The sequence below is a fragment of the Podarcis vaucheri genome (assembly GCF_965113315.1).
Source record: "Podarcis vaucheri genome assembly, contig: HAP1_SCAFFOLD_267, whole genome shotgun sequence".
Taxonomy (NCBI): domain Eukaryota; kingdom Metazoa; phylum Chordata; class Lepidosauria; order Squamata; family Lacertidae; genus Podarcis; species Podarcis vaucheri.
The window spans coordinates 9,833-36,090 of record NW_028118679.1 but is presented as its reverse complement, the minus strand read 5'-3'; the positions used below and the strand labels follow the sequence as shown (position 1 = coordinate 36,090).

The following is a 26,258-nucleotide window of genomic DNA, read 5'->3' as shown; positions in this document are numbered from 1 at the left end:
GGTATCATATTTTTTGCTCTATAAGACTCACTTTTTCCCTCCTAAAAAGTAAGGGGAAATGTGTGTGCGTCTTATGGAGCGAATGCAGGCTGCGCAGCTATCCCAGAAGCCAGAACCGCAAAGGGGATCGCTGCAGTGATCCCTCTTGTTCTGGCTTCTGAGATTCAGAATATTTTTTTTCTTGTTTTCCTCCTCCAAAAACTAGGTGCGTCTTATGGTCTGGTGCGTCTTATAGAGCGAAAAATATGGTAAATGCCGTTTCTGTGCCCTGCTCTGGTTTTGGTGTTCCATTGCGCCAGAAGCGGCTTAGTTATGCTGGGCACATGACCCGGAAAAACCTCTTGAGGACAAACGCCAGCTCCCTCAGCCTGTAAAGCGAGATGAGCGCCACAACCCCAGAGTCATCTGCAACTGGACTTAGTTGTCAGGGATCCTTTACTTTTTTAAGAATGCTTTTAATGTCTTGCGTGGATGTGCCTTGTAAAGCAGGTCAGTGTTACTGCATATCACTGTGAGAAAGGGTGGGGAGTCAGGGGCTAGGATAGACAGTGGTTACTCCATAGCCACCTGTTGTTATTATTAATATTATTTATTTTTTTGTACTGCCTTTCATCCAAAGATCATGGGACAGTTCACAACATTAAAATACAAAATGAGAACAAAAAAATATGTAAGAAAACAAAAACAAACCTAGGTCGCATGTTCATGCAGATCATAAACTTCCTCCCAGCTCATAGCTCAGTCTCTTAGAACCACTGTGCTTCACCAACTTTCCCTCCCCACCTCCAAGCGCTCACCGTATTCCCCAGGGGGCTCATCCCTCAATGTAGGAGAAAGGCATCGGATCCCTCCGTCCGCCTGCAGTTGCCCCTCGCTCTCTCCAAGGCTCTCAAAGGAGCAGATCACACCGGCCGTCAGGTCTGGGGCATTGTGGACAGTAAGCTGAAGCTGGAAACACAGCCCAAGAGAGGGCAGTCACTAGACAGTCACTAGACAGATTAAAATGTTTGGGAATTATATCCAAGGGAAGGAGGAGGGCACCGTGTGTGTATTCTCTACACTAGGGGTCACTTTTCAGCCCATGAGCACATTTGCAAACTGGATAAACTGGCATGGGCACCACGCACACACTGCAATCAAGGACATTCTGCCCCCTGTTCTATTGGCTACAACAGAATGCTTCGTTCAAGCTGAATTTCAGCAGGGGAAGGGAGGGGAAAGAGATCTTCTGGGTGCCAAGAAAACCTTCTGTGGGTGCATGTGTTGCATTGGTGACCCGTGCTCTACAGGCCCCCTGACACATTTTATGCCACAAGATAACTCTGCAGCATGCATAAATTATAGAGGTGAAGAAGAAATATCTTAGTTCACAAAACACTTTCTGCAAACGTTAGTATTTTGCAAAATTAGTTTTGTTTCTATGAGCTGGGTTGGGTGGCACAAAGCAAGAAGCTATGCAGGGCACTGAAGGCCTGCCCTCCGACTGCTGGAAACCTTATTCAGTGACTCACCTGGAGATCCTTATGAATCTGGATTGCATGGCCAAGTCCCTGCAGTCCCAGCAGCCTCACGGACCTGGCCCCAATTGGCATAAAGCACAGAGTGTCTCGGGTACAAACCTGAACAGCTGGTACCAGAGCTTGGAATGGTGGTGAAGGAAAGTGGTAATTAAGCCACACTCCAGTTGTGGGGCTCAACCAATTAAGCTAGCTTACTGGGGCAGTTTGCAAATAATTCTATAGTCAATGTAGTTGGTGAGTCATAAAAGAAAACAATTGCCAGCAGACGGTCTGATGACTGTCTTTCAAAGGGCGTCGCGAGTACAACTCCAGGCTAGGAAATTGAGCCTAGTATTTACATTGGCCATTTTGGATATCTTGGGCCTAAGCTGTGAAGTGCTTTACAGGTTCTAGCCAGCACTTTGAATTGTGCCCGGAAACAGACTGGTAGGCACTGGAGCTGCTGTAGAACAAGGGAAGGGTCTGCCCCCTCTAACCACCTCTGGTCAACAATCTAGCTGGAGCTTTTTGGGCCATCTGGGAGTTTCTTAGCACTTTTCAAAGAGAGTCTCACATACAGCAGGTTACAGCAATCGAAACGGGATGTAGCTCAGAACTGTGTCACTGTGGCATTTATTATTCAGAGAACACAAGCCTAAGGAAAGGACCCATCCTTAGAAAGAGGGGCAGGGTCAACATCTTCCCACTTCACCACCTGCAAACACAGAAGAGGTTCCTTGCCAAAGAAACACAGGAGAACGGAAAGCCAAAAATCCAGGCGGGCGCAAGGGGTGTACACAGGACTCACCACAATGCTGGGCTCTGTCACCGAGATGTTGTTGGGCTCAACAAGCAGCCGCACACATTGAGTCAGAGATGCTGTGAAACGGTGAGGCTCTGCGGCGCGGGGACACTCGCTCTCTCTGCAACACCTGAGCAGCAACAGAAACATGGCAGCTTGGGGAGGAGGGAAAGCAAAGGATGCTTTCACTGCCTTGCATTCTGCCCCTCTCCATAGCCTTCGGCCACTGATGCCACCAAAGGGACTGGGCTGGGTGTGGGGACAGGGACCCGCTACTAGAGGAACAGAACTTCTTATCAAAGCACTCAGCGGAGCAGACTATCTTGTGATCTGGCAACAGAAAGCAGCACAGAAGGAGAAGGAGCTTTTGGCAGGGGAAAAGTTGGCAAGGGAGATGGGGGTGGAAACAGAAGCCAGAGAAGGCTCAGCAGTTCAGGTGTGTTAGGTGTGCACACACGTGCGGGGGGGTGGGGGGGGGGTGGCGAGGAAGCTACTGCTTCCCCTCCAGGGCCCTGGAGGCTTGTTAGGCTTGTCAGTGCTGGAAGGAACCAAAGGAGCTTGGGGAGCTGGGGACGGAGATGCCTGCCTTGAGGAAGGGTTTGTTTGTTTATTAGATTTATATCCCGCTCTTCCTCTCCAAGGGGCTCAGGGAGGCTAGAGTGAAATGCTGCCCACCCCCCAACAAGGGTTGGCAGGAGGGAGAGTGAAGTGAGCAAGCAAGCAAAACTCACACTGCCAGTCAAGGAAGAGAGAGACCATGCTGGGTAGTGTGGAAAGAGGAATTTTCTGCCCTCTCCTAACTCCCTCCGTGGCTGATTCAGAGAGCAGAGTATTGCAAGTGGGGGGAAAGAATTGGCTCAGGAGTGGAGGAGCAGTCCTAAGAGAATCAGCAGCTCCCACTACTTCTTATTTCTCTTTCTCTCTCTCCCTCCCTCTCCACTCCCCAAACCCAATACTACTGTGTGTGGGGGGGTGTCACCTCCGTTCTCACTCTTTCTTCACCCCCCTCCAAGTATTATCACATAATTCTATATTAAGCTAGGAGGTGCAAGTTGCTGCGCCAGGTGCTGAGGCAGTGATAGGGAATTGGGAGGGAAGAGGGAGGGTAAAGGCAGGAGGGAAACATCTGCTAGCAGAGACACAGCCATGGCTAGCAGGGTGGGGTTGCCCTCTGCCCCATCTCCTCCCCCCGCCCTGCTCTGCTCCGCTCTGCCTCCTGCAGGGTGGGGGGGATATAAAACGCAGGGGAGACAGGAGGAATTGTTGCTGCAGGGAGGGAGGATGAAACTCAAGCTTGCTTTCAATGGGGGCGGGGGCTCAGAAGACACCCCCTGCTCTCCCCCCTGCTGCCTTGCTCAATATGCCATGGAGTGATGGGTTGTGGGAGTGGAGGAGGGCAGGAAATAAAACCCACCACCTCCCACTCTCTTGGAGGGACAACCGCTGCTATCTTCTTCTTCCCCCTCTCCCCCTCCCCAAAACCCCCTCTAACTCTTCCTCCTAGTCAGCTCAGTGCTGGCAGATTTAATAGGATTAAGGCTCCTGCAGAGTCTAGATAAGGGGGAGGAGGAGGGAGGGAGGCCACAGCAGGAGGGAGGAGAGAGGGGGTCTCACACTGGGCTGCCACCTCCCTACTTGATCCCCCAACATCGGGCGGGAAAATAAAGCAGCATTTTTTAGGGAAGGGGGTGCTGGTGTCAGATCATGGATTCTTCGCCTGCCAGCCTGTACAAGGCTTCTTCTGGGGGGCCGGCAGTGCGTGGTAGGAAATTTTCTCACCTGTTGTGCAGGACGCACCAGCCGCAGTGTGGGTCTCTGGAGCCCAGGCACTCAGCACAAGACGAGTACTGTTCACAGTTTTCCACGGGGAGCCGGACCACCTGAGGGGAAGGGCTAAGTAATTAGACAAGGCCTTCCTTCTCCTCATCAGAATCACTAGGTATCAGGGTTGCTATTCCTCTCCACCGCTGCCTCCAGCAAAGCGTCTGTGCCTTGAGCAGATCCACAACAAAGTCAAAATCCAGCAGGTGCAGGTTTCTGGTACTGGGGAAGGCACCTGTTGAATTTCTGCCTGCTGTTAAACTGCACAATACTCTGATAAAGAGTGGGGAAACCTGGCAGCTCTGCACAGCACCCATCCTCCCAGTAGCCCTAACCCCAACTCCTACAAGCCTCTTCTGCAGAAATCATACTCTTAACCTCAGCATCTGAACCTGTTTCACAGGCAGCATTGTGATTCCATCCCAAATGTCAAATTTCAAAGCTCCCTCCTCCACAAAAAAGCAGGTTTTGCCTCTTTGCAGTTTTAGGGATCTTGTCTCTCCGGAGAAAAGTTTTGCCAAGAACCACGCAAACCCCAAACACCCCTTTTCCACCTGTTGTCCCTAATAATGCACTAGAGATTTCCCCTCCCCTCTTAGAAGGATAAAATACCAACTAGTTCCTCTTAATAGGCATGTTTTAAACACAGTGAAATATATGCAGAGTCAAATTGCCCTGCTCTTAGCACTGAGTGCAAAAAAATGTGTCTGGGATGTGTGCCTTTTATAAGTGGGAAGACCCATTTCTCTAACCCCAGAAGTGTTGGGTGCTGGTGGCTGTAATTGCTCAGAAATGACTCTGATGGAAAATAATTATTCACAAGCCTTCTTGCACTCATCGCCTAATGTTCCAGCATAAGGCCTGGATCAAATTGGGAAAAAACAGTACCAGTTAGATCAGGAGTGGAGAACTTCAGGACCAGAACCCAAATGCAGCTCTACAGCTCTTGCTCTCCCCACCCACCACCCCTCCATGCCTTCCTTGAGGGCCTCTGCCCTGCTATTGAGCACTGACATTACCTCTTCCTTGCCTGTGATTTGAAATGTAGTAGGAAAGCAAAAGTCAGGCCTGTTGCCCCACCCCCTTTTCCCCTGACCACACCCACTTTTGCCTCTGGCCCGGCCCACCACTGTCACGTGGCCCCTGGAAGTTTTCCCACAAGAGAATGCGGCCCCCTCAGGGGTCTGTCCTCTCAGCTGCAGTGCGACAGAAGCCACTCCATCCCTCTCCCATCTCCCTGGGGCCGACCTGTCTCTGGCTGAGCAGGTAGAGATGGCGCTGGTCCGGACTCAGGACCATGTCGCGCAGCAGCGGCTCCCCAGGCATCACAGGAACAGACTCGTAGAGATGGGCCTCCTTGGGGTTGTCCACACGGACCTGAGGAGTGCAAGCGCATGAGCAGCTTTATGCCAAGTTTAAAGGGTATTCTTCTCTTCTCACCACCACAAGCTTCCTCAGGTCACAATCCAGTATTTGAGGGGGTTTGGGGAAATTGGGCTTTGTTGGCAAACGAAAAGGTGTGGTAGGGTAAAGCCTGAAGCTGGGTTCAGATTGCAGTTTGGCACTCTTCTGATTCGCTGGGTGGCACTGCAGCAAGTCATGCTCTCAACCTCACGTTTTTATCTGTTATAAGGGCAACAGACAAATATAGTGGAGTATTTTGTGACACGGGGAGTTACAGAGCTGATAAGGAAACGTTTTGTATGTGGTGTCAGAAGTGGGATATTGTTTCCTTGGAGGAACTGTGAACCATGAGATTGAAGGAATTAGCAACATAATATTATGGTACAGGACATTCAGAAGTCCCCCACCCCACCCCAAAAGACAAAAGCCTTTTGCAGGTTTAGCTGCTAAACCTGGTGGTCAAATGTTTATCCCAAACCATGGAGCCTGCTGAAAAGAGCACTGCATCTGGGTAAAAATTTCAGTCATACACTGGCTGGATAAACCACCGTCTCCAAGATGGCTGCATATTTTGGGTGCTGTATGCTGGTGCTGGTGCACATATACCACAGACATTCATTTTCCTGTGAAAGTTATGAAGGCTGCGTGCATTAAAAATCACAGCAAAGGTTCAGTCTGTACACACACATACACACACACACACACACACACCTGAAGGGTGCACACCCTTCATCACTTGAAGAGTGGTTTAAAAACAAACAAACAAACAAACCCAGAGCTAATTGTTACCCTAATCCACAGTTCCCCATTTGTCAAATGAAAATGGTATTTGCTTTCATCTTTGTAAACACCCCTCCCAGTGTAGTATACCTGCACAAAGTGTGCCTCACTAATGCCAAAGGAAATCCACTAGCAACATGTGGCAGGCAACCTTGGACTCAGTAAAGCATCTATCTTGCAAGCTGCTTGGAATGGCAAAAACTGGAGGGAATGAATGAGGGCATGGATGGACGAATGAATGAATGAATGAATGCGCCTAGTTGACTACATGCCCTGAAGTATAAAGTTTATGAGAAATTTTGTACTGAAAAAGCAATCAGGCACCACAAGAATGTTTTTTGAAGGGTCTGGATTACATAGCTGCTGAAATTCTCTGTAATCTAACAGTCTGTGCTATGCACAAGACCCCACACCGAATTATACATTTGGGAGTCTCCAAAGATTAACAGCTCTGCCTATTTAAAGGGAGGTAGCGTACTTTTAAGTTTGCAATTTGGGAGGGACAAAGCAAAGAGATCCAAAGGTGCATCCACTGCTGGATACCTTCAAGACGATATTGCAGCATATATATTTAAGCACGTGTATTTGAATCTTCTACAGGCATGTCAGTCCTGCTGAAGAGGGTCAGTGCAAAGGATGCAAGGCCAAATCTAGCCCCCTGAGATGGACTAGTGACTACTATTTGCCCACAGAAGCAATGTAGCAGCAATGGCAATAGGACTTGGAACTGGGGAAGGAGAGGTGTTGTGTGAAGCAATTCAACTATTTTATTTTTTTTACACATTTACTATTTGTTAGCAAAACTGATAGTGCAATCCTAACCCTGATGAAGTGAAAGCAACCATCCACTGGAATCTGTAGGCCTCTGCCGCTATGGAGGCCCACCCATCTCCATCCATAGTAGAAGAAAACCACAAAATGGAGCAAGGCGCCAGTGGTTTTGGATCTGCCGGATCCAAACCCCCATGCATCCTCTGATGGGCCAGATCTCACACACCCATTCAGCTGTGTGAGCTTGGAACTGATGCAGCAAAAGAAAAAGGAAATACATATATTTTTTTAAAGCAGCCCCCACCTGCTGCCCCGACCAGAGCTAGCTGTTAGGGCTTCCGATGGGGCAGAGATCAGGCACTGCTGTGCTGCTACCGAACTAGTAATTTTGCTCTATGAAAGCTTGCTCCTTGCAATTTTGTCATTCTGCTTGCCTTTGCAAATTAAAAATAGGCATAAGATTTGAACACAAGAGGAGAATTGCAGAAGTTAATCAAAATTTCTTCCATGCAAAAGGGAGTTTGTGATTAATGTTCCCGTTTCTTTGTCTTAGGCTGTTTTTCCAAGGGATGTTGTTGCTTTTGCAAGCTAAAATAGAGACTACTATCTTGGTTTTATTTCGATACTTCAAATAATAAAGTCAACAAAAAAATCTGAATTACTAATATGGTTACTGGTAAATTCAAAAGTCATACAGCAGAACTTAGTACAATTTCTGGAAGTGAGTCATAAGACCTGAGAATTTTCATAAATCTAATAACCCCTTCCTCACAAGCTTCCTCTGACCAAGGCACAGAACCATTTAATCTTCTGTATTAGCCACTGTGCACAGAACCCCCCATTAGCACTGGTTTGGACCACTTTGTGCAAAAATATTTCACTTCCAGCTACTAGCTGCATATCACAGGGGAAGTTGTACAGTATGCATTGGGCAAATTACCCAGGAAATACTCTCTCACAGAGCCCAGATGGAACTTGCAAAGCACTTTCCAAAATGGCCCCAGAGCTTGAATGTGGCCTAGAGCCTAATGTCACTTTGCAGACAGAGCATGTTGTCCCTCTCTTCAACCCTGTAGTGTCCCAAAGAGCTTCCACTATGTTTTCAAAAAATCCACTTTACTAAAAAAACCCACCAAAAGTCATTGATTTTGACAGTTACTCAACTATTTGACATTTGCATTTTTGAATGGGTAAAAGGAAAGACATGTTACTTTGCAGTACATACAGTATTTAGTGGTATGACTTTTTAAAATAGAATTCTGAACTTTTGGGACAGGTTGGCGAACCTGTGACCCTCCATATTTTGTCAGATGACATCTCCCACCATCCCGGACCACTGGGGAGTCGGGAGTCCAACAATATCTGGCAGGCCACAGGTTCTCCACACCTGCACTGAATGACGTACAGGCAAAATACCCCTCTCTTTTAAAGAAAAAACATTCGGTTATTCTGCAACAGCCAGAATTGGTTCCACAACCATCAGGATGCATGCTTCTTCCTGAAGAGTTTCAGAACACTTCTGAAAATGATAATGGGATGTGGCCTTTTATGGCTTGAGCCACTTAACTGCCCAGCAGCTCCATGGTCAAGCCAGCCCAATATTAATGGTTTCCAAATTGATCTTAAAACAACGATAACTTTGAAACACTGTGCAAAACATTAAATATAATTGATTCACCTATGACCTGGATTTCCCGTGAAGCATTAGAATTCAAAGACAGCCCAGAAGAAGGCCCAGCGGAAAGAGAAAAGGTTGGAGGAATGGGGCAGAGCACTGCTCTTCAGCCTTGGGTCACCAGATGTTGATGGGCTACAACCCTGGTCACCCCAACTGTTGGCTAAGCTGGCCTGGGATGTTGTGAGTTGTAGGCCAACAACACCTGGGGACCCATGGCTGAAGAACTCTGGGGGCAGAAGTTGACTCCAGGTGCTTTTCCCCTACCCCACCCACCATGATTGTTTTCCTACCTACCTGGGTCTTGAAAGATGTTCCAGGCTTGGATAGCGGCCCTTCCCCTGACCAGTAAATCCCACGCAGGGCTGCTTCATTTCACTCTCTCCCTCCCTCCTTGTAATGTTATTTTGAATTGTTAACATATTTTATTGTATCCGTACTTCGGGAATCTGACAGGACTGAAAAGCAGTCTAAAAATAACCTCGATAAATAGCCTAGCCTGCACTGGCTTCCAAAGCGGTGTGTGAATAAACTGAGCAGACCCATTTCCTCCTTCTAAAACCCAATAAAAGTTCAATCATGAAATAGATCTGTTTGCTGCTATTCTATAATGAGGAGAATGTACAGAGCAACCCTAATGAAGTTTACTCAGAAGTCAGACCCACGATATCCCCCCAAAGGATTGCAGCCGTAATCGCATTCAGCAACATTTATAATCTGGAGAGAGAGTAATGGGAGAGGGATGGAAGAGGTTCGGCAGCTCTGTGTGTGTCCCTCTGTGCAGAAGCACACATGTATAAACACAGAGAAGTGTAAACACAGCTCCTAGAGACCTGGGGCTGGGGGGTGAAACTTGAGAGACTCCGCTGCTTATTTACAATGTGAAAAACACACACACCAATAAATTGCCCAGAACAGGTATAAAATACCACATTCCCAAGAAATAAGGACAACTGGGTCACAAGCATCTATGTTTCCAAAACAGGCACAGAAACAGAAGGGAAGGAAACATAGATTGTCTTTATTCGAAGCTCTCCTAAAAAGTATGAAGTAAAAAAGGGAAGACTACAGTCAAGGGCCAGATTTAGGTTTATGAGGCCTTAAGCTACTGAAGGTAATGGGGCCCTTTACATAGCAGGCGCGGCCTATGACTTACATTATAGGAGCCTACACAACACAAAACACTGTTGCTGTATTTTATTTGTTTTTTATCTTATATTTTGGAAATGTACATCCAGGTTTTTTTTCTTCTTTCAATTTTTTGGGGCCCCCAAGAGAGTGGGGCCGTAAGCTATAGCTTGTTTAGCTTATATGTAAATCCGGCACTGAGTACAGTCCTTGGAACCTGTGCAAACTCTACAAAATCACCTCATAGGCATCTGGCAAGTTTGGGAGGGGAGAGAAGAGTGGGCAGTGGAGAGGCAACAGATGGAAGTGAATCCCCCCCCCCACAGGTTCATCATGCTCAAGATTTGCCACCACACTACACAACCACAACTCCATTAGAAGTGCCCATTGCGTGTGGTCTGGGAAAGAGACAAGTTGCCCCTAGGACAGGTGGTGGGAGACTGAGTGGAACGATCTTCTAGAGTGGAGGAAGCCTCCAGATGTTGCTTGACTACAACTCCCATCATCTCTCACTAGTGGCTATGCTGGCAGGGGCTGATGGGAGATGGAGTCCGCAACAACCAAAGGGGCACCACACTGGCTACCCCCTGCCCTGGAGTGATGTGGTAGCCTCATGGGCTTAAGGTGGAGCCCAGGGGCAGAACAGAAGGATGCTTGCTTTTCCACATCTGAAGAAAATACCTACAATGGGGAAGATTCCCTCTCTCTCTCTCTCTCTCTCTCTCTCTCTCACACACACACACACACACACTTGCCCCCAGGAGATTGCTCAAAGGAGCTTTCATCCTGGCCAACAAAGCCCCATTGAGCCTCCCCCACAAACCAACCAGGCCCCTGGGGGTCAGTGCAGTTGTGGAGCTGGAGACTCAGATAGGAGTCCTCCTCCCTTCCCCAAGGAACGGGATAATGGTCCTTTTCAGGCTTGACTGGGGGAACAGGCAGGTCACCCCTGGGTGAGGCTCCAGGCTGCACAGCAACAAGGCAATTAGTGTACTGAAGGCGGCAGAGGGGGATCTGGGAATGGAGAGGCAGACGGAGGGGCTACCTCCCTGCCTCCTGCCATCCTAATTGAATCGCCACCGTTTGCATGAGGGACAGAAGGGGGTCATGACCTCCCTTCATGCCCCCTGCCAGGGGTTCAAGAGTTTAAACAGCATTTCTCTTCTCCGTCTTCCCCCACCACAACAAGCTGTAACTCAATTCCAGGCCACCAGCCCCAAAGACCAGACGCCCCGTACGCTCCCAAGGACCCTTCCACTTCAAAACTGACCCCACAGCTGGTGGGGGGTGGGAGGCAGCACGGGACAGAGAGAAAGCTGGAAGGGGCAGCTGGGGTTGGGTTTTCTCCAGAGTCAGAGTAGTCAGGAGGCTAAAGCACCCACATTGCACCTCGAAAAGGCCCACCCTGGGCCAATTTAAAATGGTGGGTAACCCAGAGAGTGAGAAAGATAGAAGCTCAATTGTCCAGTGAGGACTGAGACACGGCAAGAAAGCGAGACTGAAACCAAAGCCGACATACAACCAAGGCACTGTTTAGGGAGGAAGGGAGAAAATAATAACATAAAATAAAGAGAGAGACGGACAGATGCCGGGGATGCAGACAGATGATGAGGGGAAAGCATTCTTTACAAGCTAGAAAACACATTATGACTTCACATGCTCCAGAGATAGAAGATGTTACCTTAAGTAAATTATGGGGCCACATCCTGGTGACAAAGGGAACCCTGAACCTAACTGAGGATAATTTATGGCTTTAGGTCGCATGCCTCCCATCTGCCAGCAACATCTCCTTCCCACCAACCACGCACACACTTGCTGCAAAAGGCAACCAAATTAGGTTGGAACATGCAGAAAAAGCGGGGAGGATTAACCCTGGCGCATCTGCCCCACCAGGCAACATTACCTGAGCTTCAGCCTCTGCGACCCCAATGCCTGGACACTCCCCTGACCCCTCCAGCTCTTTTACAGTGCACATTTACAATCTCCATCTGGCTCTGCTCCTCTCTCAGACTTGGAAACACCCCCCCCCCCGCTGCCGCCCAGCTAGATGGAGGAGGGGTGCGCCAGCTCATGCGCCGCCCAGTTAATATTTAATGCGCCAGGTCTGTTGGGCACAAGCCTCTGCAAAGTGGCAACTAATGGCAAAGGGTGGGGGCTGCCAGTAACAACGGCTTCTCTCCCACCCCCATTGCACAGCAGGCAATGCTTGGGGGGTTGGGTTGAGAGAAGAGGTTTTCCATAAAGAGAAAGGGCATTGCATACCTCCTCAGATGCCCCTCTGAAATATTTTGCTAGATCTAGAATGTCAAGGCTTATGGGTTGTTGTTTTTTTTTGGGGGGGGAGACAGTATCCAGCAATTTACCTGGACCTTTGACACTTGAAATAGAAGGACCCACCAGGTTCTTTGGATTGGAAATTGTTTTAACTGGTTTTAATATTGTATTTTTATATTGTTGTATCCTGCCATGAGACACGGAGAGGAGGAGGAGTAAGAAATCCAATGAAATAGAAGTCTGTCCAGTGGCCACCACTGTTGCCAGACATGTTTCCACATTGCAACCCCCTCCCCACCTCAAAGTGTAATTGCGAGAGGTGTGGGACAGTTGCCTGGCATCCCATGAGGCACGGCCCAATTCCTGAGCATGCCGCTCCTAGCATAAACTAATTTTATTCTCTTGGCACTTTCTTGCCAACTCTCAGCACAGCAAGTGGAAGATGTGATACCAGAAGTGTGAAATTAATTAAAAATAAGAAATGCACGCAGGTGCCTAAGATTTCCTGGAAGCTACTTCCACCCTTGCCAGCCCAGGTGTGTGGAGCCCAGCTAGGGAGACTGCAGTGACAAGAACAGGGCACTCAGCACATAGTCAGAGGTACTCAAAATATGTGGTCACAATGCGCAGAAAAATATAGCCTCAGCCAATGCATCACTCACATTCTACAGCCTGCCACTGACTTTTGTTTAAAATTCTAACAGTGACACTTAGGAGTTCTGAATGAGATTACACAAGATGTGCCCTTCTGTTCTGGAAAAAAGGAGAAGACCTGGCCACATAAACCGTGTTGGAGAATGCATTTTTATTTTTCCTGGTGAAGGTAAAATGATAGCATACCTCCCACTAGTAACAGAAAACTCTTCTAGAAAATACAGTAGCTGTGCCAGAGAGGATGGTCCCGATTAGGGGAGGCTTCTGAGGAATTTTAATTCATTTACACAGACCCAGCTCAGATTAAGACCATGAAGTCTCATAGGAAGCTGCCTGAATCAGAGTTGTCTACACTGGGAAGAATCTCTTCAGGATTGCAGGCAGGCTCCTTGCCAGCCCTGCCTGGAAATGCTGGGGACTGAACCAGCCACACTCATGTGGAGACAACCACTTCCACCCTCCCACATTCTCTCTCCCCACCCCTTTTCCATACACCGAAGGAGAACATCTCACCTTCTTGAGGTTGCCCGCACGCGTGCCAATGAAGACAACCGAGTGGCCACGGTAGGTGTAGGCAGCAACGCTGGCCATCCCCTCAGCCTTCTCCTCCAGCAGCGGGAGCCCTTCAATGACCTGCAGCCCCCCTAGGGGCTGGTTCAGCACCAGCCCACAGAAGTTCCCATTGATCTGCATGGGCTGGAGACAGGGAGACAAGGAGGCGAGAGTCAACATCAAACGGGACTGGGTGCCCTTTCCCTGCAGAGCTAGAGCTGGGTACACAATGGCACTCTATTCCCCAGCAACTCCTATATTCTAGAGCAGAGATGGGAAATCTGTGGCCATCCAGAGGATGTTGGGCTCCATCAGCCCCAGCCAGCAGTCAGAGATGATGGGAACTGTAGTTCAATGGCATCACGCAGCCACAGGCTCCTCACCCCTATCCAAAGTGTGTTTGTGCCTCAATTTCCAGAGGAAATGTAACAGGTTTTGTTCACAAGACACAAAACAAGATTCCTGGGCTGTTACGTGTGAGTTCTGGGGCAAAATGGCACCAAGGAGGTTGAGAGAATGGCAGAAAAGGCCCAAACATCTCTCAAGCACCAAAATTTTGGGGAGGGGGTGTCCTATTCTTGGGGGGAGGAGACACAGAAAATAGCAAGTAGGAACTGAGGGGGGGGGGAAGAGTCCAAATTGCGCAGCATCGTACCGTGTTGATGCAGGGCAGCTCTTTGTTGAGAAGCCAAGGGAGGGAGAGGCGGCCTTCCCCTCGGTAGCAAGACTGGATGCGCTCCCGGATGCGCTGGTTGACCTCATCCAGCGTGAAGAGGCAGAGGAGGCTCTCGCGGGGCGGGGCAGCGCGGTTCTTCTGGCCTTGCGAAAAGGCAGCGTAGAGCACATCCTGCCCTTCCGCGATGCCTAGCGACCGGGCCAGCTCGCGGCCTGCCTTGGCCAGCTGCGCAGCCTGCACAAGGCGGTACTCCACGCCATCCTTGGAGCAGCCCAGCGGGAACTCCACGTAAGAGTAGAACTCTGTGTCGTTGGCACACAAGCGCACGATCTTGGAGGAGAAGAACCGCTCTCCGCCTGTCACGCCCGGACCACCTGGGCCTCCCGCCGGCTCCAGCGGGGTCTGAGCTGTGTCCAGCTGCAGGGTGAGGAAATACACAAAGCCACCAGAGACAAATGCAGAAACGTAGTAGATATCGAAGGCCGGGTAGAGCGAGAGAGTGTCCGAAGGTACTTTGATCTGGGAGGAGACAAACTCATCCTGATAGACCAGGCTGAACATCTCTGGACTGCTGGCGTCGGGGGTCAGGCGGCGGCTGGAAAGAGTGGGGAAATACTCTGAGCGCCCCCCAATGGATGTGCCCACAAAAAACTGGCTGGTCTCCCTTGGCTGCTCCACAATCACACCAACCATGGCGTCTGGCTCACGCCCGCCGGAAAGATAATGCTCCTTGCGCTGGTGCGGCTCCCCCAGCTTGGCCAAATCATCCAACCGCAAGAGCTGACACACCCCTTGCCAGACGCTGCCACAGGCCACCAAGCGGCTGCCAGCGTAGTCGATCAGCAGTAGCTTGTTGACGTTGTCGGCGGGGGCCAGGCGATGAGCGCAGAGTCGCACGCCAGGCGGAGGGTAGCAGCGGGGGTCGTCAGGCACCGGGCCCGTGGTGTGAGCCCGCAGCTGGGTCAGGTTGGCCGAGAGCTTGAGGATGCGGTTGATGGCCCCAAGGTAGACCTCGCCCGTGTCATGGTGGACAGCCAGGTGTGTGAGGGACAGGTCTGAAACTGTGAAGGCGGCGCGTGGGGACAGCACACCCAGGACAGGTGGCGGCGAGGAAAGGAGGACCACAGCTGTAGTGGTGGCCATAAGCAGCAGCCGCCACATGATCACCAGGGAGTTGCCTGGGGTCAGGCAGGGCCAGACACAGGCAGCTCATTCAGCCTGCAAGTGGGGGGGAGGGAAGAGAAGAGGAAACGGTGGTTAAGACCAGTCCAACATTGTGCAGTGAAAAGGCAAAGCCTCCAGCAGAAATGACATGTTTATGTGTTTTTGTGGGTATAATCAGCTGCCATCCTACACATCAGGAATGAGGAACTTGTGTGGTCCTCCAGATCTCACTGTACTGTGCCACTCCCATCCTCCCTGGCCCTGCTGGTGGATGGGAGCTACAGTCCAGCAACATCTGGAGAGGAAAAGATCCCCCCATCATTGAGTGAAGACCCACTGAGTGGAACTCTCTTCCCAGGAGGCATGTAGGAAGGATTGGGCAGCCAGGTCGCGCAGCACTTATTTGGAGGGTTGCTAATAAAGGGAGTCTCTTGGAATTAGGTTTACAATTACTAATGCCAATCTGAAAATCTCCCTGGAGCCCCTCCCAATAGGGGCTGCAAACTCGTAAGAGCACCTCTTGGCTAGAGATCTGGCTAGAGATCCACACTTCCCACCCGCTGCCGCCCCAAGTAAAGAGTCACAGCCGCCAAGGAACTCGTTTTCTTCCTTCCAACACCCTTGCAGCTTCTCATTAGCACCCGCCATGCACAGCATGAAACAGCACCCACAGAACTGAGAAGCAAACACAGCATCTTGCATCACATGCACACACACAGAGACACACACACACCTGCAACAATGAAGAAAAGCTGAAGGCAGCAATGCCACCTGTCACACAAAACGAACAAAGATGGCACTAACCAGAGGTGGCTCCCTTCTCAATCCCAAGGATTCTCTCCACACAAATATCCCAATATCTACAGCAGGAGCTGCAGACTCAGGCCCAGGGGCCAAATGTGGCCCTCTAAGCCTCCCCTGGGCCACACAACCCCTGGCCTGCTCTACACCATTGTCAAGCGCTTTGCCTAACGAGAATGTGTCTTTGAATTGAGGCAATGCCTCTCGCTTGCCAGGGTGGAGGGAGACATGGAGTTTGTGTGTGTGTGGAAACCTCTGGCTTTTGCATGGCTGCTGTACGAAGGTCACGTCTTACCCCTTCACTTTCACTTCTGCCTCGGCCCACCATTGCATGTGGCCCCAGGAAGGCTGTGAATGAGGGAATTTGGCCCTCAGGCTGAAAAGGATTCCATTATGCCTAGTCGTGGCCTGGTACCAGACACACAGTCCTCAGAGGACAAACCCAACACGCCTCAGATCTGGCTCTAGCCCTGAGGGATCCTCTGAGGGAAGGACCATTGAATAAAATGCCTCCTCAGGGCTCCAGAACGCCAGCACCAAAAGGTTCAGGCTGAAGACTGATAGCACAGCACGTGTCCACAGACTGTGTGGCTCAAAAGGTTTTCAGGTAAGAAGCAGTGAAGCTTCTGAATCCCAGTTGCTGGAAACCACAGGAAGAGAGAACACTCTTGCGCGGCTCCTGCTTGCAGCCTTCCGGCCAGCATCTGAGTGGCCATTCTGAGAACAGAGTGCTGGACTAGATAGGCCACTGGCCAGATCCTTCACTATCATCTTATGTTCATCACCAGCAGCTGTGGTCAGGGTGTGGTCTAGGAGGCCAGAATATATCAGGTCTCCCATTTGAACCTTCCAGTTACTGGAAAGAAAACAGCTCCAACTCATAGCTGTCTACCTTCCCTTTTTTTGCGGGAAATTCCCTTATACCAGCGCCGTTTCCCACTGCTTCCCAGATTGTTAGATACCCCGTAGACTGTCCCCAGGACTGGTGAGGCTGCTGATCCCTTCTTTTCGAGGCTGCTGATCCCTTCTTTTCAAATCTGAAAGTTGGCAGCTATGCTCTAACCCCATGAATCTGCACCTAGGTGCCCAGACTTGCTTGACTTGTATTCCCTTTGGTATTGACCGTGGACTGTACCTTGACCTTGCCTTTCAATGATACTTTGAACCTGGACTGATTCTTAGGGCTTGAGAGCTTAGCTTGCTTTGGGCACCATCATCCCAGCTCCCCTTGGCGAGTGTTTTGCATAGGTGTCTTATACCTTCCTGGACTGGGACACTGGCTCTCAACAGCGCCTGCTGGAACTTGACAAGTCCACCACCCCGATCCTTGCTATGTACATCATCACAGCACCACCTCCAAATAAATACTGTGGGGCCCCGCTGAAAAATGATACGGGCAGGCAAAAAGAACTTGCCCATGCTGCACTGCATGTTGATGGGAGTCTCATTTACATAGGGCCCTCAGCCACTGCATGCCACTGCAAAACCTGCCTCAGCTACAGATCCCCAGCATGTTCACAGAAGACGTGCAATGGCTCAGGGCCCCAATTAAACTGACTACTGGGCATGTGCAATGCTTCAATGGAAAGTTCTTGCCAGTTCACCTCATATTCAAATGGGACCTTATGGGCTGGTTCATAGATGATGGCTCCATCATCAAAGAGCCATCTGCACACTCTGGAACATGTGCAGAGAAGGGCAACTAGTATGATCAAGGGTCTAGAAGCCAAGCCTTATGAGGAACGGTTGAAGGAGCTGGATATGTTTAGCCTGGAAAAGAGGAGACAGAGAGGAGATATGACAGCCATCTTCAAATATCTGAAGCGCTGTCACATGGAGAGTGGAACAAGCTTGTTTTCTCCTGCTCTGGAAGGGAGGACTTGAAACCATGGCTTCAAGTTGCAGGAAAGGAGATTCTGACTAGACATACGGAAAAACTTTCTGACAGTAAGAGCTGTTTGACGGTGGAACAATCTCCCTCAGGAGGCTGTGAGCTCCCCTTCCTTGGAGGTTTTTAAGCAGAGGTTGGATGGCCGTCTGTCATGGATGCTTTGGCTGAGATTCCTGCATTGCAGGCAGTTGGACTAGATGACCCTTGGTTCCCTTCCAACTCTTCTATGATTCTATAATCAAGACAATACTCTGCATGTCTGAATGAGCTAGGAAAATAGAGAGCTGCCTTATAGAGATCAACCTTCAACCAGCCCTGCACTGACTGGCAGAGACTCTTCAGGGTTTGGCAGTCTTTCCTAGTCCTGCCTGGAGATGCTAAGGACTGAACATGGGACTTTCTGTATGTCAAGCAGCCTTCCTTCCACCCCCAACTGTAGGCCATAAACCACATTTCCCCATCACTTCAAACACAATGATTTTCACTAGGCTGGCATCGCACATTCAGCTTAAAGAGGCGAAGTAACAAGAAACCAAGCACTGTGGTTTTGTGTGTGAACTAGATCCCTTGTGCCTACAGGCCTTCAGCTGCATGTTGCACACCATCCAGGTTTCAGAAAGCTCCCATGCTTTACTTGTCAATATGCCATCCCCAAAACAGCTCTCTGAAAACATTTGTGGTCACTGCCTGCCCTTCATATGCAAGATCACAGTTTTCACACTTCAGGTGAACACATACTATCCCCAAGCTTACAAATTCACTGGCTCCAGCCATTAGCAAGCAATGCAAATCTATCCTTTTACCACTGGCTGCAAGTACGAACTGGTGGCTAAAGTATGCATTAAAGCAGGAATGGGCAAACTGGTAGCTGTGGGCAAAGGCTGGCTGATGAAGCAATTTTACCTGCTTTCCGGAGGCCCTACCAAGCACTATTCTAAGGTGTGGTATAAACACAGATCAGTTTCTCCTAAGAAAATGTTTTTAAAATGAGAGAAATAAAGAGCTACTCTACACTTTAATGTTATAGCCTTGTTTTGAGCCTAATACCCTGTGATGGTACTTCCCCACAGGGATAGCAGTGCTAGTCTTCTGCAGCCAAAACCATTATCATGTGGCACCTGAAAGACCAACGCTTTTAAGACAAATTTGTTAGTCTTAAAGGAACTACAAGACTCTTTGTTGATAGAGACTTGCAGAATTTATCATAGAGTCTAATCTAGAGAACAGAGTAGCTCGAGATAATGCAGACACACAGCTTTGAATCTACACCTATTACACAGTAACACCTCCCAATATCCCTACCCAATTTCCCATGCTATTTTGGACTTCTTGTCCACAGATCACAGAACTGTAGTACACGCACACACATACACAAAGCCTGCAAGCGCCCCCACCTTAGCTTACAGAGTGAGGGAGGCCAATTAGATCATCAGTCCGCCTAGCCCAGTGTCATCTGCTTAGACCACTGAGCATACTTAAAAATAGGGATGTGTATAGAGCTGTATGTGGGCATGGAGAAACTATGTTTTTGTGGTTTACATTAAGTGTGGTGGGAAGGGACCCCCCCCCCAAAAAAAAATTAAGGGTCATCCAGCAACCTTGCCCCTCATTCTTCAACTGACCTGGAACAAACATGCAAACCCTATACTGCAAAAAATAAGGGTAATATACAACCACATCTTTACACACTCTCTCCTGCTGCCGATACACACATTCCAGTGGCTTCCCTCTGCCACCTTGTCCCTTCCCACCACACTAAGGCACTGAATCAGCCCCACCCACGATGGTGGCCCCACAGCAGACCACCTCATAACATCAGTACCCACCAGCCTCTCAGCTTGTCGCTCCAAATATCCTAACCAATGTGCATACACCCCCCCTATTCATTCAATGCAACCTTCTGCAACCCAAGTAAACCACAGACCGCTGGGTTCGCTCTTCATTGATACAGCTCCTCCAACAAGCTATTTCATTCCTCCTCCTCCTCTCCCCCCAACCCAAATGCTCAGCCTCTCAACCATCCACCTCACAGGAAGGAGAGAGAAATCTCCCATCCCACATACCAAGCTTCTCCCCCTCCCCAATGCCTTTTTCTCTGCTTTCCCCTCCTTAACAGGCATGAATTATAAGCAGACCCCTCCCAGAAAGAGGCCTGGAAGAAGCACTGGGTGGAACAGCAACCATAACCATTCTAAGACCCAATACATTATTACGCCTGCAACCAGGGAGGGAAGCACAAGAAGGAGGAACAGTCTGGGATCAACCAATCTTCCTGCCAATAGAGAGAGAGACCAACCTGTTACACACACACTTCAGAGTTGTCCATCAAATACAACACTGGGCCTCGGAAACCAGGGTTCAAAACAACATCACAGCCATAGGTCCTCTAGGGGTAAGCCTAATCTCAGTTTTTCCACTCTGCAAAATGGGAACAATTGGATTTCGCTCACAGATCTTTTAACAAAATAAGGAAATGCTTTTCCACCTTCTCCTTTTTCTAAAAAAGCAATGCACTCAGTTAAAGGTACAGGAGACCCTGGAGCTCCTTCCTCTCTTCCATTCCAGAACACACCACCATCAATCAAGTTGACCCAATTCCCAGAGCTTGGAGACCCCTCCTCGCAAAACCCACTCCCTTGAACTCCAAACAGCCATCATAAAGGTATAGCAGGAGGAATTCTGGCCCCTCCAGCAGAATCCGCATCCTCACCAGCCCCACTAAGACAACATGCTTGGAAATTCCTCCAGTACAAATGACTAATTTTTTTTGGTTCCAGGAATGACGAGAAGGGGGGGGGGTGTTTTTCGTTTTAACAAAAGCAAAGAACCAGATACAAACAAGTCCACCGGCAAATCGCGTAGAATCGCCAGATCAGGGGCCAGCGAGGTGATGTCTATGTTACCTACTAAGCGACACCCCCCCCCCAATACCCACACACACAGGCAAGTCAAGCCCAGCTGGAGTGTGATGGGCGTTAGCCAGGCTCCTCCACTCCGGATCGGGCTCTTCCAGGGTAAGGAACCAAATCATTGTGTGGCGGGGAAGAAGGAAAGAGTTGATCTCTTCCACCCAGACACACACCCAGCTGGTGCCACCTCCAAACGGCCAGTCTTCTCTGACTTGGCATTCTCGCCCCTATTCCCTTACCTGTTCGCTTCGCCTCCCCCCTTCTCCCGGCCCCGCTTCCTTCCTGTGACGGCCGCCCACTTGCTAGGAAGCCCCTTTCGCAAACCGGAGAGAAAAACCAGCGAGGAACCTCCCTGAACGGTGGGCTGAAAAGAGCCGGCGGAGCGGGGGGGGCGAGCCGTGCAAGAAGCGCCACCACAAAAGAGGGGTGGGGGCAACAGATGGGGCGTCTGCTGCTGGCACAGACCCAGGCAGGGGCTCCCCCGCCCTGTCTCGCAAAGACCCCAGTGAGGGGAGGGGGATCCCGCGCCAGCCCCCCCGCAGGACCAAACCCCCCTTTTCTTGGCGTTCCTTGTGGCTCGAAAGCGATGCAGCCCGGCGCTGCGACGGAGGGGGAGTGGGGCGGCCATGCGTGGGGTGATGCCCCCCTTCCTTCCTCTCCTCCGGGTCCCCCAACCCCTCGGCAGTTTGCGCGGATCCCGGTTGTACCTGCCCGCCGTTCGCTCCCCGCCCGCTGCCTCCCTCGCCTCCGTCTCCAGCCGCCGCTCTTGCTCAGCGTCTGCTCCCGCCCCAGCCGGTCGGAGCCCTTTAAACGCGGCCAGAACCATTAAAGGCATGGGGGGGGAAGAGAAGGGTTGGGGCTTGGGGAAAGCGGCGCTCCCCGCGCCCCCTCACCAACCCCTTCCTTGCCCGGTCCCTGAAACCTCTCTTCCCCGGTTTTCCTTTGCAAGAGCCCCCGTCCCTCTAAGGGCAGCGGGAGACCCGTCTCTCTCCTCCCCGCCAAGGAGTCGCCATGCACGCGCACCCCCGGCCCCTGGAATGGTTCCGCCCGGGCACTCATTCATCCAGACCCGGGAGCAGCGGCGGCGGCGGCGGCCAGTGCGAGAATCAGGGGCGCTTGGCTCCCGCTCTTGCACACGCGGAGCTGCCGCTTGGATTTGTTTGTTTTATTGTAAATAAGTGCCCGACCTGGAGAAGGAAGCAAACGCTTGCGAAGCCCACGAGGCAGAAACTGGCTGCAAAACTGAACACTCCCCAGGCAATCGGTGCAAGGAGCGCACGTGCGCAGCTCCCTCTCGCCCTCCTCTGCTTTTGCACTCCTCCTTGCAAGGGACAGTTTCGCGCGCGCGCGCCCCCCCGCCCCCACCCTGGAGCAGATGCCAAGAGTTAAGAGGACGGCTCTTTTGCGAGCAAAGGAAGATGCTAGGATAATAAATCCTCCATCTCTCCGCTGCTAGAATCCTCGAGCCTCCTTTCATATTTATTTTTTATTTTGGGGGGTGAAACCTCGTGAAAAGAAGCGAAAATGTGCTGGGTGGAGGGCAAAGGGGCTGACCCCCCGGTTTATAAATTCCCAATTACTGTACACCCCTTCCCGGCCCTAGGCAACGTTGCTGTGTGTAAGGCGCCTCCTAGTGGAGAAACCGGACTAAGACTCCTGTCCTCCCCCCACCCCTGCCTAAAAAAAGCGGAGGGCGGGGGAAACACCAGTTGCACGCCTGGAAATGAGCTCGCCCCCCAATGACACCCCTAAGAACAGCTCTGCCAGTCCTAGCCATCTTCTCGCCCCCAGACCCCCTCTCCAGCTCCCCGTGCCCTTTCCTCGCTCCAGACCCCAGATCTCTCCCCGCACCCTTGTTTTGGCTGCCGCTGTTGCCGCCGCCGCCACTGTACCAGCCAAGGCACGTTGTCATGGCAACGGGAGCCAGGAGATGAGAGATGATGGACGGGAGGTGGCGGGAGGGTGATGGAGAGACCTGGGCGGTGGGATGGGTCAAGGAGGGAGAGGGGAGATAGGGGCGTGGGTGGGTCCAGGGGCCGGGCAGGATGGAAGCACGGGCTCCAGAACCATTGCACACCCCCACTTCTCTCTCGAACTATATCCCGGGCTCGGTCCGGTCCTGTACCTCCTCCTCTGCCGGCTCCTTCCGTCTAGGATTCGCTCGCTCCGGATGAGCTGCAGAGCGCGCAGGCTCGAGGGCGGGGGCTGAGTTAGTGTCCCGGCTCAGAAGAAACGGGGAAGGGCTCGTCCCGGGCCGGGATCCAAGGGAGGGGAGGCGAAGCGGGGCCGTGGCCGGCCGGCCTGCGATGCTGCCGCTGCCTGGCACCGCCAGCGCCCAGAAACCGCGGAAACTCAACCCGCCCGAGGCCTCTGATGAGAACCAGATGACAGCGCCGTCGCAGCTACCGAGCCTGGCAAGGGCCGCGGCCACGTGGGCTGGGCGGGCAGGCGGAGGGCTCCGGAGGGGAAACGTCGCGAAGGACGAGGGGCCAGCAAGAGAAGCGGGGCTCGGGCGGGGGGGATCTCGCATCAAGGAGACGGACGGGGCGCCTCGTTCTCTTCCAGGTGAGGAGGCGGGAGTGGAGGAGCCAGACTTCATTCGAAGCAGAACCGGATTTCAATGCGAGGCGTCTGTGTGGCTCAGCCTAAGAACGCACAGGGCCAACTCCCAGGCGCGGAGATCCCTTTGGCCCCCCAACAAAATATTTGAGGGCGCCCCCAAGTTGATGGACATTGCCGTTCAAATAATGTGTACCGTGTGAAATATATTCTGAGTAGAGTGTGGCTTTCATGCTCTTTATTCAGCTCATAGTGGTGAGGAGGGATGGAAGTTCCCCAGAATGTCTGCTTTATATACATTATTTACACAATGGGCCCCACGTGATTGGCTAATTCTGGGATTCTCCTGTAGGCCAATCAGGTTGTGGATTCACTTCCACCTGGAGTTGGATTGGGTGGCTCCTGTGGACCAATCAGACTGCTTCATTCTGGATCCTATTGTTCTAAGACCAATCAGACTGCTGCATTTTGGATCCTATTCAACTCAGTACATAACACCGTGTTATGTGATGGATTATATGGGGTGGGGCTTATTTGCCCCCCAATATATTGAAGTTGGCACCTGTGGTGACGGGAGAGTGCCTCTGAACATATTCAGAGTGCGCCCCTCATCCTCTTTTTGTTCGTTTGATGTCTACAGTCCACCCACACAGATCTGGAGCAAGGCAGATATTTTAGGCATTAAGCACTCAGGGTAGGTGGAAAAAGAGTAAGTGCTGTATAACATTAAAAAAATTATTGCCTTATGCAATATTTGGTTATATAAGTTAGTTGATCTAAAATAAGTTTAGATGAAACAAAAGAATAGAGAAAAATCAGAATGGAGCCCTGAGCAGCTGGAGAAAAGGGGTTTCTTGCATGGCAAGTTTCTTGGGATTCGTATGTGTAGAGAGCAAATCCTTCTGGCTCTTCCGTAAATAAGCACACAATAGCAGAGTAGCAATTCCCACCCACCTACACTTAGAATGAATTGCTCCATAAATTGGGTTGTTTCTCCCCCCTGAAAGTTTGTTTTATCCTCCATATAACACAAAAATGGGAACTCACTCTCAAAAGAGTGTTTTAATATCTAGGGTTGCTTGCTATGTTCCTGGTTGAGGAAGCAATTCTGTCCAAGATCAAAAGGTTTCAGCTCATTCCAAACCAACTATCAATAGGCGGAGGTCTGTTTTTTCCGTCATAAATATTGCTCCCAGCTGAAATTTCACTGCAATTAATAGCCGAGGTAGAAGGTCCTTTCTCAGAGGCCTAATGCTCTCCGAGATGGTAGACATGGATCTGGGCTGTACCTCTTGAGACTTCAAGTGGGCTCCGTTGATGGAAGGCACATAGGGGGCTCTAGCCTAGGCTTCACCCTTCTGATATTAAAGGTTCACAGAATCAAAGAAACATAGAATTGCTGAGTTGGAAGGGGCCCTGAGGGTCATCTAGCCCAACCCCTGCCATGCAGGAACCTTTCACCCTGAATTATTTCTGCGCACACCCCCGATTGAGAGAGAGAGGTTTCAGAATGAGACAGGATTGACAGTGGTTAAGAAAGTGAAATACCTGGGGATTAATATGACAGCAAAAAATTGGAATTTATTTAAAGACAACTATGAAAAATGCTGGGCCGAAGTGAAAAAAGATTTAGAAATTTGGTCAAACTTGAAGCTTTCACTGCTGGGTCGTATTGCTGCGATAAAAATGAATGTATTGCCTAGAATGTTGTTTTTGTTTCAAACATTGCAAATTGTGGACAAAATGGATTGCTTCAAGAAGTGGCAGAGACATATTTCTAGATTTGTCTGGTAGGGCAAGAAGCCCAGAATAAAATTTAAGATATTAACTGATGCAAAGGAAAGGGGTGGATTTGCCCTGCCAGACTTTAAACTTTATTATGAATCAGCAACTTTTTGCTGGTTGAAAGAATGGCTGCTTCTTGAAAATACAGACATTTTGGATTTAGAAGGTTTTAACAACGTATTTGGATGGCATGCATATCTGTGGTATGATAAGGTCAAAGCACATAAAGCATTCAAGAATCATATTGTCAAGAAAGTATTGTTTAATGTCTGGATAAGATATAAGGATTTATTGGAAAACAAAACCCCAAGGTGGTTGTCACCGATGGAAGCAAAAGCACAGAAAAAGCTCAATATGGAGGCTAAGTGGCTGAAATATTGGGAAATTCTGGAACAAGAGGGAGATAGACTGAAATTGCAGAGTTTTGAGAAACTAAAAACCAAAGTGCGAGATTGGCTTCATTATTATCAGATAATGGAGGCATATAATTCGGACAAGAAAGTTGGTTTCCAGGTGGAAAATCAGAATTAGAAACAGAACTGTTAGAACCCAAAACTAAGATTTTGTCAAAGATGTATAACTTGCTGTTGAAATGGAATACTCAGGACGAAACGGTGAAATCTGCTATGATTAAATGGGCACAAGATGTTGGACATAACATAATGATGGCTGACTGGAAACAGTTATGGACCACAAGGAATGAAGTTTACGGCATGTAATGCCTTAAGAGAGAATATTATGAAAATGGTATATAGGTGGTACATGACCCCAGTAAAGCTTGCAAAAATCCGCCCGATAATAAATGTTGGAAATGTAAAGAAACTGAAGGTACATTCTTTCACCTTTGGTGGACGTGCCCAAAGATTAAGGCTTTCTGGGAGACGATATATAATGAATTGAAAAAGGTATTTAAATATACCTTCTTGAAGAAACCAGAGGCCTTTCTCCTAGGCATAGTCAGCCAATTGGTGCCAAAGAAGGATAGAACTTTTTTATGTATGCTACAACAGCAGCAAGAATACTCATTGCAAAGTATTGGAAGACACAAGATCTACCCACTCTGGAAGAATGGCAGATGAAGGTGATGGACTACATGGAACTGGCGGAAATGAC

At 50.0% G+C, this 26,258-nt stretch overlaps 1 protein-coding gene across 3 annotated transcripts; it reads right to left on the bottom strand.

Moving 5' to 3' along the window:
• Window positions 1–747: 747 nt before the first annotated feature.
• LOC309524476 (plexin-A3-like) lies at window positions 748–23,218 on the bottom strand. 3 transcript variants are annotated; one of them, XM_082242417.1, is made up of 7 exons: window positions 22,927–23,218; window positions 14,016–15,254; window positions 13,322–13,504; window positions 5,371–5,499; window positions 4,081–4,181; window positions 2,308–2,431; window positions 748–948 (listed from the first exon to the last, which is right to left on the bottom strand). In XM_082242417.1, the coding sequence occupies exons 2-7, from the start codon at window positions 15,195–15,197 to the stop codon at window positions 763–765; spliced, it is 1,905 nt and encodes a 634-aa protein (XP_082098543.1). In that variant the 5' UTR covers window positions 15,198–15,254; window positions 22,927–23,218; the 3' UTR covers window positions 748–762. The 3 variants fall into 3 exon arrangements, with proteins under 3 accessions (XP_082098543.1, XP_082098542.1, XP_082098544.1); XM_082242416.1 differs by lacking the exon at window positions 22,927–23,218 and adding an exon at window positions 21,509–21,612; XM_082242418.1 differs by lacking the exon at window positions 22,927–23,218 and adding an exon at window positions 21,041–21,130.
• Window positions 23,219–26,258: the final 3,040 nt, after the last annotated feature.

Excerpts from the sequence above, each read along its gene's own strand:
- LOC309524476 (XM_082242417.1), bottom strand. The coding sequence starts at position 15,197 with ATGTGGCGGCTGCTGCTTATGGCCACCACTACAGCTGTGGTCCTCCTT. Across the intron at positions 13,505-14,015 it reads AGCTGCCCTGCATCAACACG|CCCATGCAGATCAATGGGAA; the intron begins GTACGATGCTGC and ends CCCTGTCTCCAG. Across the intron at positions 5,500-13,321 it reads GTGCGGGCAACCTCAAGAAG|GTCCGTGTGGACAACCCCAA; the intron begins GTGAGATGTTCT and ends TGCACTCCTCAG.